Source organism: Emys orbicularis, chromosome 5, assembly GCF_028017835.1.
Source record: "Emys orbicularis isolate rEmyOrb1 chromosome 5, rEmyOrb1.hap1, whole genome shotgun sequence".
Lineage (NCBI taxonomy): Eukaryota > Metazoa > Chordata > Testudines > Emydidae > Emys > Emys orbicularis.
The window spans coordinates 41,060,595-41,073,232 of record NC_088687.1 but is presented as its reverse complement, the minus strand read 5'-3'; the positions used below and the strand labels follow the sequence as shown (position 1 = coordinate 41,073,232).

The following is a 12,638-nucleotide window of genomic DNA, read 5'->3' as shown; positions in this document are numbered from 1 at the left end:
ATGTACTGGTTCTATTGGTAATTTCAAGATTCTCATGTTAATAATTAAACATTATACAGGTCCCAAGGATTAGGCTTTATTCGAGTACTTAGTTATTTTCTAAATGCAGCAATACTGTTACAGATTGGTCACCCATTTTAGAAGCAACAGGCTGATTAAGGGTATGTTTTTATGTATTTTTTCAGATGGTACTGATAATAAACTCAGTGTATGAATTTTATGTGATTTGGTCACTTAACTATTTTAGAGAGAAATCAATTCAGTTTAACAGAACATACAATAAATAATTGATAATGTCTATACAGATTTGTCAGTTTGTTTTATTCCAATGATACATTCACTGAACAGAGCAAAGAAAGCAAAAATAAAATAAAGTAAACTAAGGTGAGCTCTTGGCATATTTAAAGTATTTTCTTCAGGACATATAGTTAGCTTACTGTACATACATAGGTGAACATTAAGCAATTGTTTTAGTGCCTCTCCCAATTCCAATATTATTTATTATTTTTGTGCACCCAAAAGTACACTAAGCATCTCACAAATCAAACAACATATATTTATTTGACATAATGCAGGGAGGGTCATCGAAAAATAAGGAAAAGGGAGAAGGACAATGGTGACAAGAATAAGATCACAGCTAATCAGTAAGATGCACATATCTTGATAGTCATTTTTTGGCTTAACCGTCTCTAGCCATCATTTATCTGATGTGTCAGACATGAATTTTTAGGAAGCACTTAAATGAAATAAAGGAAGTAGGCTGCCACATACATTTGGGGTAGGTGTCCCAAGAATAAGGGGGAGCATGGAAGACTACTTTTAACCACCATTTCCTTTGTAAAAATATAATCATCCCTGACTTCTCCTAATGTCTTGTTATCACCTTAAACAAGTGGCCCCAGTTCGCCGTTCCCAGCCAATGGGAGCTGCGGGAAGCGGCGTGGGACGGTCCCCACCAGGGGCTTACCCTGAACAAGCCGCGAACCAAGTTTGGGAACCACTGCCTTAAACAAAACATAGGCAAAAAACACTCCTGATCTCTCCTCCCAACAAACTCTCTCTTTTGCAATTACTGAACACACATTCATCCTCCCTCTCATTCAGCCCATATGGTATGGGTCATCTTCAACTCTCTTACCTCACCCCAAACTAATCCTGACACTTTTAAAATCCAATCTATTTTGCTTGTACTACAAAATATTTGTTCTTGGCCAGCAACTCATTTCCCATTTTGGTAACTGCAACCTCTTTCTCTTTGGCCCCTCAACACATACATCACACAATTTCATTTCATACAACATTACTAGTAACATGTTCCTGGCCAATTCCTCTGACCACATCACACCTTTCTTTGAATCTGTCCACTGGTTTGCTCACCCTTCACCACCATACTCACAGGATGGATAAAAATCAATGATTTAAAAAAAAAATCAAATATTTTTGATTTAAATCGGATTTTTTTGATAAAATGCTTTTTGAGGAAAAAGCATATCTAAAGATAGTTTTAATTAAGATACATTATAGCTCAAAGATATCTCATCATGGAATAGGGATTATAAATTTTAATTCTATAGTATGAGACAATATAGTCATGTAATGTTTAAGAAAAGAAGAGAGGAGACTAAGGGGGGATATGATAGAGGTATATAAACTCATGAGTGGTGTGGAGAAAGTGAATAAGGAAAAGACATTTACTTGTTCCCATAATATAAGAACTAGGGGCCACCAAATGAAATTAATGGGTTTAAAACAAATAAAAGGAAGTTCTGCTTCACACAGCGCACAGTCAACCTGTGGAACTCCTTGCCTGAGGAGGTTGTGAAGGCTAGGACTATAACAGGGTTTAAAAAAGAACTAGATAAATTCATGGAGGTTAAGTCCATTAATGGCTATTAACCAGGATGGGTAAGGAATGGTGTCCCTAGCCTGTTTGTCAGAGGGTAGAGCTAGATGGCAGGAGAGAGATCAGTTGATCATTACCTGTTAGGTTCACTCCCTCTGGGACACCTGGCATTGATCACTGTCAGTAGACAGGATACTGCGCTGGATGTACCTTTGGTCTGACCCAGTATGGCCATTCTTATGTACTTATGTAAAAGTTTTGTAAACGAGTTCCAATAGTTCATGGATTAGGGACCCAATCTTATGGGGTTCCACAGGCTTCTGTATAGATTATTTAGGTTAATCTTTCTATCTACCCAATGGGACTCAGTGCTCAGTCTAGAAGATACCATCAGAGATGCTTAGTTTTGCAGTTCTCAAACTGTGGATTTGTGTCTCCAGAGGTAACAGGCTTGTTAACAGAAAAAATGTTTTTAAATAAATAAATATATTGAGGTGAGAAATAGCAGACCTCAACTCTGTGTACACAGATATGCAGAGGGACAGTAGAGTCAATCCCTTACCTCTCTCTAAAAGTGTAAAGTTTCAGAAAGTTCAATGAATAGAAGATTGTTGGGGGCGGAATAGATCTGGACAAGAAGAAGTCTGGAGATAAATGTGAGAAGCGAGGGACACTTGCTTGTTTTGTTAAAATAATATATGTTTGCTGCTGAAGAAAAAAATCCAGAATTATTTAACTAAAACAACAACGTTAAGTAAACAATTTAAATGTCTGTCTGGTGATGTTCTCCTCCTAATACAGCATGGCAAGAAAATCCTCCAAATATTAATGATTAACCTGTTGAACTGGAGATAGTTCACCTCCCAATGACTTCATAAATATCTGCTTCAATTACCTTTGGTAAATGAAATAACCAAACAATCATTCATTTTCTGATATAGCTGTAAAACTAATCTGAAAAGTTTTCAAAATAAATCACTTTAAAAATGTATAGTGTGTACCTTCTAAAAATGAAACCGATATCTATCTCTGAGTTATGAAGAATATGTATTATTAAGGTTATAACAACCAACAACAATGCATTTTTTGTAGAAAACCATGATTAAATCGAGTCTTCCAACTAGCGATTTAAAACAAATCCACCCTGCATATTTGTCTGTGCTGTCAAGGCCCTCTGTAACTCTGCCCTTCCACATCTATTCAAACTTGTCTCTTCCAACACCACCCATATTCTCACTGTAATCGTGCCCATATTCTAACGACCTCCATGAGAAAAATAATTAAGTTTCAGATGTTACCATATACCGAGACTAGAACCATGTACAACTGCATTGAAGGGGTTCTCATCATCACCTAAGCTTCCTCGCTCTAGCTCAAAGACCCATGGAAGACACCTAATCATTGAATATATATGTTAAACAGCCCTACATGAGGCATATCAATAGCATTGATACCAGTCAGCTCTGTGTTCTTGGGGAACCAGGGTGCAGTATCCAGCCTGTCTGTCTCATGAAGCCCCCCCCCCCCACACACACACACACACACACCCCAGCCTCTGCTTGAACCAAAACCAATCAGAAGAAAGACTTACAGAAAGCAATGAGAAGGCGGTGGAAGACCTAAACCCCTCCTGACAAGGGTGACAGGATTAAGGCAACTCCCCTAGCCTCATCTGCATCAAAAATGGGACAGGGAGGCATCTCCATTAGCATACAGAATGGAGAACAGAGATTCCAAGGCAAGAACCACACTGAATTCTGGGACCAGAAAAGCAGGGAAGCACTGCATCATTGGGGATCTCTGCTCCAGATGTTAATGAATTTATGCCTGCACACACCCAGCTCAGCAGTTATCAGACCAATTTTAGTAATGAATCCTTGATTGATATCCAAAATACTGTAGCTGCTTAATTGCATTGTGAGCTCCCTTGAGGGAACACCACCCAAAGCCAGGAATGATCAGTTCCTATTGTCTAGCCTAAAGAAAATCCTTGAGTTATCAGCTTACCCATAAACAAATCCAGTGTTCTCCCTTGAACCATTGTTGTTTCCCTACAAAAAACCCTACCCACGCTCAGGTAAGTGTTCTGATGCCTAGATCCAAACTCTGCATCAGTTCCACTGGGACTTCATCTTCTCCTGACTGATTGTGCTGGGGGCTCTGCCTGTCTCCAGCACTCAGGACCCTGAGCTACCCCCATCACCTGGGAATCCCGACCAGTTCAAGCTTCATAGAGTGGTGAGACCCCAGCTCTCTCTCTGTTTTCTTTTCTACCTCAGATATATAATAATGTAACTGTTATGTTTGTTTAGGCTCTCCATGTGTGGTTATTATTACACCTCTATCTCGATATAACGCTGTCCTTGGGAGCCAAAAAATCTTACCGCGTTATAGGTGAAACCGCGTTATATTGAACTTGCTTTGATCCACCGGAGTGCGCAGACCCCGCCCCCGGAGCACTGCTTTACCGCGTTATATCTGAATTTGTGTTATATCGGGCCGCGTTATATCGAGGTAGAGGTGTATTATTCAATAAATAACTTTTATAGTTAAGCTGGTTGCTTCTCTCCCTCTCTCTCTGAACTTTACTCTTTTGTGTTTTTGGCTTCCTCATTTACTCTGCAGCAATGTTCCTCTTACTGTGGGGTTTGCTCATCAAGTAGGTTACTACCAGAACAATTGTAATATGAAAGTGGGGATAGGGATGTGCTGAACCTATGACATATGAGGGTGGCAGCTTGGAAGTGCTGCTCGACCCAGACTACTGAGTCCAGGGGCATATAAGGGTGGCAACCTGGAAGTGCTGTTTAACCCAGCCTGCTCAGGCTTACTTTATTCTGGTACAGTACCTGTGGCATATAAGGGTGGCAGCTTGGAAATCCTACTTGACCCAGCCCACTGAGTCCAGGGACATATCAGAGGTCAGCTTGAGAGTACTGATGGACTCTGTGTAGGGTGACCAGACGTCCCGATTTTAGGGGACTTGTCCCGTGTCCCGACCTTACATTGGTCGGGACGCACTTTGTCCCGATATCGGGGGACCGTCTGGTGGAGGACGCAAGCCGGCACTGCCGGCGCCGCTCACCTCTTCTTCCTGGGCCCTGAGGCAGCTCAGGTGAACTCCCAGCGCCTGCCTGCCCGCCGGCCAGCAGGAGCCTGCAGAGTGCTGCAGCCCCGCTCCCCAGGCACGCACAGAGACGGCGAGGAGGTCTCCACTGTGTGCTGCAGGGGCGGGGAGGCTTGTAGGCGCCGGCAGCGAGCCCCCCGCCCCGAGCGACCTTAGGAGCCAGAGGGACAGGACCTGCCTGCTGGATGCTCCCTGGGAGCCACTCCAGGTAAGGCTAGCACTGCTGGGACTCACCTGGCCCCCTAGCAGGTCCCTCTGGCGGGGTGGGGGGGGGGGGCTCTGCGTGCTGCCCCCCTCCCTCCCCGAGGGGGGAGGTGGAGACGGAGCGGAGGCAAGTTGGTGGGGGGCGGGACGTGGAGCTGCCGGTGGGTTCTCAGTTTTTCCTGTGCTCCGGCAGTTTTTTTTGTTTTTTTGTTTTGCTCCGTTCCCGCCCCGATATTTGAGCTCTGTCATCTGGTCACCCTAACTCTGTGTGTACGCGCATCTGATTCTGGGGCTGGAGGAATCCAGCCCTGGGGAACCTAGGTCCCGCAGGATAGCTCCATTGGGAGGGGACTTTCAAAGGGAGAAGTAGAGCTCCATATGAAAACACAAGTGACACAAGCAGTACATGGATAGAATTAGACACCCCCAACCCCGAAGAGTAACCCTAATAAATGAGCGTACCACAAAGTAACGGGCAAATGTGGTAACAGCATGAAATATAATCTAACAGTTTTAGTGACTGACTTCCTGAAATAAGTTTCCCACAAACTAATATTTTATCATTCAGCACAGGAAGTTCACCATTTTAAAAAAAATTCTGTTTCTTGGACTGTCTTTTTACCTTATATTCTTCAATTTCTTCTTCATCAGCCTCTCCCTCATCTGGATATTTCCGTTTTGCATTTGGTGCTAAAGTATCATAAGAAGCCCTAAAAACATATAGGAAAGTCATAGATTTAAAGCAATTTCTCTTCTTCACTACATTAGAACATATTTCATAATCTGGGATTATCTGCAAAGGGTGCATATTGGTTTCTGAATTGAATTTTAAGAGCCTGGTTTTAATCTATAAAGCCTAAAATGGCTTGGGACCGCCTCTCTCACAATACCATACTGCAGCAGCTTTCTGACAAAAGAACTCTTACAGAGTTCTATCTTATTTTCTTAATTGTTTATATTGTTAGAACCATAAAATAACACATTTACTTTGCAGTGTTCAAACTGGCCTGACCCTAATGGTCAGATTATTAGGTCACTTGAAGCAGTGTAAATCCAGTAATCATTCCTACTGAAGTCAGAATTTCATCAGTGTAAATCTGGGGTAACTGAAATTAGTTTTTGTCTCCAAGGATTAGTTTGAAGATGGGGGCTAAATCCTGCTTTCCTTACTCAAACAAGCAGTCAATCACTTCAAAGGGATTTCTTCTGTGATTATGGTAAGCATGATTTGGCTCCAACATTGTTACAACTTGGCTGGCTAGGGTATTTCTTTTACTATTTCTGTTTTGATGTGTGTTCTACAGTTTTACCTTTCGTTTTTATGGTCCTCCGGGACTGGCTAACAACCACTTCAGTTCAACATCCACCGTTTTACCAAGTGCTAGTTAAACAGATCTAACAAAAGGCATCTCTCTTATTGAATTAAGAACTGTTTTAAGGTTTCCCTTTGCAATCACAAGTGGGAAGAATGGAGTTCTGTAAACGTAGGAAAAGTATGGACACTACTATAGCAAGGCTATTTTTAGAACAGACAAAGAATCTCAGTAAAACAGTAAGATTTATAACCAGAAGCCTGTGATTGTGAATTTTGTTTTTAATTCTTATTTTCTGATGTGGACTAACATTTCTTTACTTTTGTTAACCCTGATGGGGGAAAAAATGCTTGTCTTATGAAACTGATCCTGCTCTCTTCTCCCCCTCTTTCAAAAAATATAGTTTTTTGAGCAAAAACTGATTTCTAACAGAAAACTGCTTCAATACAGACCTGCAGGTTTCTCTCGTTTCAGCGATTTCCCTCTGATCATCTTTGCTGTTCAATACGGCACCAATACTATCCGCACTTTCAGCTCCCAACTGAAGGAAAGGCAATACACATACACACATACATATTCAGGCAAAAAGTACAGCCAAGCAAAAAATAACTGCCACGACAACCTCAAACCCAAGCTAAGCCGGCTAGTTTCTGCACCTGGGAGGCTCTGATCACTGACTCCTCGCAATGCAACAGTTACTCAGACACTGGCTCCCGGAGATACGGTCAGCACAAACCAGCAGCGCAGCAGAGTCGGGACAGGGCTTGGGGGCACACGCGGGCACGGCCCGGGGCACGCTGCATTTCCCCCCCGCAGCTGGGCGCATCCCGCCCCCCTCGGGACCTACCCAGGGGCCGAGAGGTGATGACGTCACAGGGAGGCGCACTGGGCAAACCCGCACCTGCCATCGCTAGGCCTAGCGCGCCTGCCGCAGCTGTGCGGGCGGGGTCAGAGCAGCTGTGAGACACACCCCTCCCCCCGTCCCGGGCCCCCGGAGGTGACTCCCGACGGGAGCTGCTCGCCGGTAGTGCTCCGGCCCGGCCCCTACATTCCCTCATGCCTAACCCGCTACCTGCTGGGCCAGGAGCTGCCGGCGCAGTTTCTGTCGCTCCCTGATCTCCTGCAGCCGGCTGTTCATCGCCATGCAACCAAGGCGGGCTCGCCGCAGGCGCGTCTTTAAAATGTCACTTCCGCTTCCTGCCCTAACTTCTCCGGAGACTCCGCCAGGCCGAGTCCCAAGCGCGATAACCACGTGACGCAGCCAGTTGCTCTCTGCCCCACCCCGGCGGCCATCTTTGCTCAGGGCAAGAGCAATGGGATGCCCGCTCTTCACCTGGGCAGCTGTGGTGGTTGTAGCTAGACTGTGTTATGTGTCTGTTAGTGAACGGGCACCAGGGATGGAGGGTCCAAGTGCCCCAGGATGACATGGCCTCATACCAGCCACCACCACGGTCTGTCGCTACCTCAGCGTCACTCACCTATCCCTCTGGTGACACCTCCCAGCCCAGAGCCATGTGCGTGCAGCGTAGGCGGTACTTCAATAAGAGCCAACCGAAATGCACTGTTTGTCCGATTTGTACCCTGCCCGACTTGTACCACACGTGCTAGAAGGGCCGGCTCAAGGCACCAGCTTACCAAGCAGGTGCTTGGGGCGGCCACTTCGGAGAGGGGCGGCACGTCCAGCTGTTCGGCGGCAATTCGGTGGACGGTCCCTCACTCCTGCTCGGAGTGAAGGGCCGCCCGCTGAATTGCCGCCACAGATCGCGATCGCGGCTTCTTCTTTTTTTGGCTGCTTGGGGCGGCCAAAACCCTGGAGCCGGCCCTGCGTGCTAGTGCGCGTTATGAAAGTAAACTCTCTTCCTTAGTTTTCACACTCTTGTCCTGTATTTCCTTGCATGGTGTCAAGTATCAGGGGGTAGCCGTGTTAGTCTGTATCCACAAAAACAACAAGGAGTCCGGTGGCACCTTAAAGACTAACAGATTTATTTGGGCATACGCTTTCGTGAGTAAAAAAGCTCACTTCTTCAGAAAGCGTATGCCCAAATAAATCTGTTAGTCTTTAAGGTGCCACCGGACTCCTTGTTGTATTTCCTTGGCTCTCAGCTGGGCCCTGTACCTGTGGGACAGACATGCCATGATTAGGGCCCTACCAAATCCACGCTCCATTTTGGCCAATTTCATGGTCATGGGATTTTAAAAGTAGTAAATTTTACGATTTCAGATATTTAAATCTGAAATTTCACAGTTTTGTTACTGTGGGGGTCCTGACCCAAAAAGGGGCCATAGCAGGGGTCACAAGGCTATTGTGGGGGAGGGTCACGGTATAACCACCGTGGAGGTTACTGAAGTCTGGGGAGGATCCCGGAGGTGAGTCTGACCAGGCCCCAAGAGTGGCCCCTGCAGGGGAAGAGGAAGTCCCATCCCTCCACAGTCCGTCCAGACTAGCATCTGGGGCCCAGCACACAGTAAGAACCCCCAGCTCTGCCCCTCCTCTACACTAGCCAGATTTCACAGGGGAGACTAGATTTCACGGGGGGGGATATCAGATTTCATGGTCCGTGATGCATTTTTCACAGCCATTGATTTGGTAGGGCCCTAGCAATGATATGTCTTACAGTCTCACAAGTCAGCACTAATCCCAGGATGCAACAACACAAAAATGTCACAATCTGATATCACCACATTGCAATAAAATTTCATATCACAACGCAACTCCCTCACTTCACAGTGCAACTCAGATGTGGAACATTGCAACATTCTCATATTGCAACACAACATCCACATTAAAAATGCAGCATTCTATTGCCAAAATTACTGGAAAGTAAATGGACTACCGTGTTCTGCTTTTGCAACAAAGCCATGAACCAGAATCCAATTGTACATGAATCCAGATAATATGCTAGATGTGTATTTGTATGAAAGTTACTATTTTTAAAAACTAGATTTAAGGATACATGATATGATTACCACCATATGGCTTTCGCCATTTGAAATGTGGTACAGTTCCTAACTCTGCTAGGCCTGCCTTCTGCTGTCCTCTTTATCAGTTGCTCTGTTTTCTCACATCCATTCTCTCCCTGTATAGTTCAATTCCAACAATTGTTGCCAGCTTCTTGCCTCCCCATCCTATCATACCTAATAGCTGAGATTTTTATTCCATATCTGTCTACAAATCTAGGTTCTTATATGGCCCCTATGACCATAGCTTTTAAATGGCTCTGTAACTGAGCAGCATCTGTTGGATAGTGAATCACATCAGTATTTAAATATTGTTAGATACTATTTGTTGGATAGCAAATCACACCAGTATTTTTCAGCCTATTGGGCAAGACTCACAGTTGGCTGTGAAATAACCCCAACTACAGCCTATGATTTGAAGGGAAAAAATCAAAAGCAAAATCCTGAAGATACTAGGGCCTACCAGAAGCAAATAAAGGGGAAGCAAGAAATTCAGCTCTCCCACTCTTCCTGCTGCTGTCACCACCTTCGTACTCCCTCATCTTAACTCTGTTGCAGTGAATCCCTCCCTCCTCTAATCTCAACACAGCTCTATGCTCCCAGTGAAAGTAGCTCTTCAAAATGCTGCAAAGTCAGCTTTATTCAGTTATTCCACATTTTCCAATCCCTGGTTAATCCGAAAAATGGATTTGGAGAGACAAAAGTGGGGGGGAGGGGGAAACAGACTGGTATCTATACTCAAGTATCTATAGAAGCTTTGTAGCCTGAGAAATCTTGAGATGAAAGCCATCACCAATAATAGATGGAGCTATTTAAGCATATTTTAGATAAAGAAAACAAAACTGATCAAAGAAAATCATTCATGGAAGGTAAAAGAGACCAGACTATTGACTAGGCTGTCTTGTAGTTAGACAAAGGAGAAACAATAGGAGAGTAGTGTATGAACTGGATCCTAGTTACCAAATGTTTGGCTGGCTGAAACTGCTTAATGACCCTTAAGTATATCATTTTGGGATAGAATTAATGCCATAAGATGAATGCTTTCCAAGACAACCATGTAAATCTTCATGAAGAAAAAGGCCACTCATCCATCATTTTTTGCTGTATGTGTCCCTGGAGTATTTAAACATATGGCTTTTTCTTGGGTTCATTCCTGGTTTTAAATTTAAAAGAGAGAGAGAAAAAAAATTAGGTGAAATCCCTTTAAAAACACACAGTTGTAATCTCCCATTCACAGCTGCTGCCAGTACTGACCTTTCAACTGTGTCATTTATATGAAGGGTTTTGTGTAAGGGATAAACATCAGTTCTGCAGAAATGCCCAGTTAGCAAGAATTAAGATGATATTTAATGAGGATTTGATTACCATGAAACTGTGCGTGTGAGAGAGAGAGCGAGAGAGAGAGAGAGAGAGAAAGAGAGAGTGTGTGTGTGTGTGTGTAAGGAGCAGTTTTCCCATGAATAAATGCAATTTGCAGTATTTTGCAGGAGAGATAATATGTAGGCTAAAATGTCAAGAAAATATTGGGGAAATTCTAAATAATAAACCTAACTTAAAATGTGTAAGCATCATCATATCATGGAGTAATTACACATATTACTTTGCAGGTCTAATGGTGACTTTTCTTCAAAAGGATGCTGTGACAGATATGGCAATTTCCTGCAACAACCTGGACAAACCTTATTGAATTAAGTTTAAGTATTTTAGGAGTCCATTGTATTAAAAATGTAAATATTACTGTGGACTATATGTAACTTCTCTACGAGCCATGACTAATGTAAATCTTAGGAAGTGTTATGAGCTTCATAGGAGTCTTTGAAACAATGTGCTAGCTAGATAAACAAAGTTAAATGGGATTCCCAGAAAACACTTGGGAGGAGGAGAAAGCCACTTCTCACTTCCAGACCCATCCTTTTGATGATGCTGCCTGAGGAGAAATTCATTGTCTGCTGATCATCTGTTTCTTTAGGACCAGACCAGAGACCCAAAGTGGATAAAAGAGTGACTCCCAGATTCATGGGTGTGTTTGTTCTGAGCTAACAGCTATTATGAACTTGTGACTACAGAAAAATCCTTGGTGATGGATTTTAATGTTCACTGGCCAGAGCCTTGTTGGGAGTCAGTGGGTGATCTCTAGGAAGCTTATTAGTGTGCATGTAGATTCTTTCATTGTTTTTAATATTTTTATGTAATGCTTTTGCCTTAAGAATAAATATGCTTGCTTTGAAAGAGCTGTGTGGTAACTTAACTGTAGCAATTACGCTGTTTATTGCCTCTGAGAAATCAAAGCACAGGCCCGCTTAAGCAATCTCTATTGCTGGGGGATTCACAATGTAGTCAGGGAACTGTGCAGCCTGGAAATACCCTGTCAGAAGGGAGAGACACACGTGTCTTTCTTTGCCGTAAGAGAGGAGACAGCAATGGGAAGCCTGAGATTGGATGCCTTTCCTGGATCACAAGGGTGATATACAGGTACAGTTGCCTTGAGGTATGACAGGTGTGTTACTTGATCCTTTTATAAGTCCCATGCTCAGAAAGTTCCCACTGTGTGACTGTAAACTTCCCCTAGATTTTAACTATTTCAGTGCTGCCTAATTTTCAATAACCTTTTTACATATGTACTGCATATTATTGATTGTTAGAAAAAGGTTGGGACAAAATACTTTTCCAGTGGTACTTCAGATAGCAGATACAATACATTAAGTTCCAATGAAGTACCTGTTCTCCCAATGGAATGTCAACAATTCAAACAACATTACCATGCTATACTACCACATGGAGCTTGCAAGTGAGTACAGCAGCAAAAATATTTTAGAAAAAAAGAAATGCAAGCACTTTGATTTTTTAAAAATATTTTATGTTACAGTTTGAGAGTAGGACTGTGACTGAGGCAAGTCTCCAGACTGTGACACAGATGTGGCAGTAATCCTCCTGCAGAGTCCCAATAGTCTTCACTTTGTTAGAAAACAAACAAGAAGCTTTTTGATGCATTACATATGAATTAAACCCAGATCACTTTTAAACATGAGTGGCCCAATGGGCTTCAGGCCTGCATATCTAAAGGGAAATTTGATTCCTGGTTATTTTGGAAATAATAAGTCTTATTCTCAGTTACTTCATTCTTGCACATGTGGTAAGGAGGAAGAGGTGTATGGGGGAAGATGGCTTTAAATCATATTTATGCTCCCTGTAT

At 43.4% G+C, this 12,638-nt stretch overlaps 1 protein-coding gene across 2 annotated transcripts in view; it reads right to left on the bottom strand.

Annotated features, from left to right (window-relative positions):
- METTL14 (methyltransferase 14, N6-adenosine-methyltransferase non-catalytic subunit) overlaps positions 1-7,653 on the bottom strand; it is a 33,133-nt gene extending 25,480 nt beyond the window's left edge. For both annotated transcript variants that reach the window (XM_065404695.1, XM_065404696.1), the window contains exons 1-3: positions 7,560-7,653; positions 6,940-7,028; positions 5,797-5,884 (exon numbers count right to left, since the gene is read on the bottom strand). In XM_065404695.1, the coding sequence (XP_065260767.1) occupies positions 5,797-5,884; positions 6,940-7,028; positions 7,560-7,631 (249 nt within the window). In that variant the 5' untranslated portion in view covers positions 7,632-7,653. The remainder of the gene's footprint in view (positions 1-5,796; positions 5,885-6,939; positions 7,029-7,559) is intronic.
- Between the last annotated feature and the right edge of the window lie 4,985 nt (positions 7,654-12,638).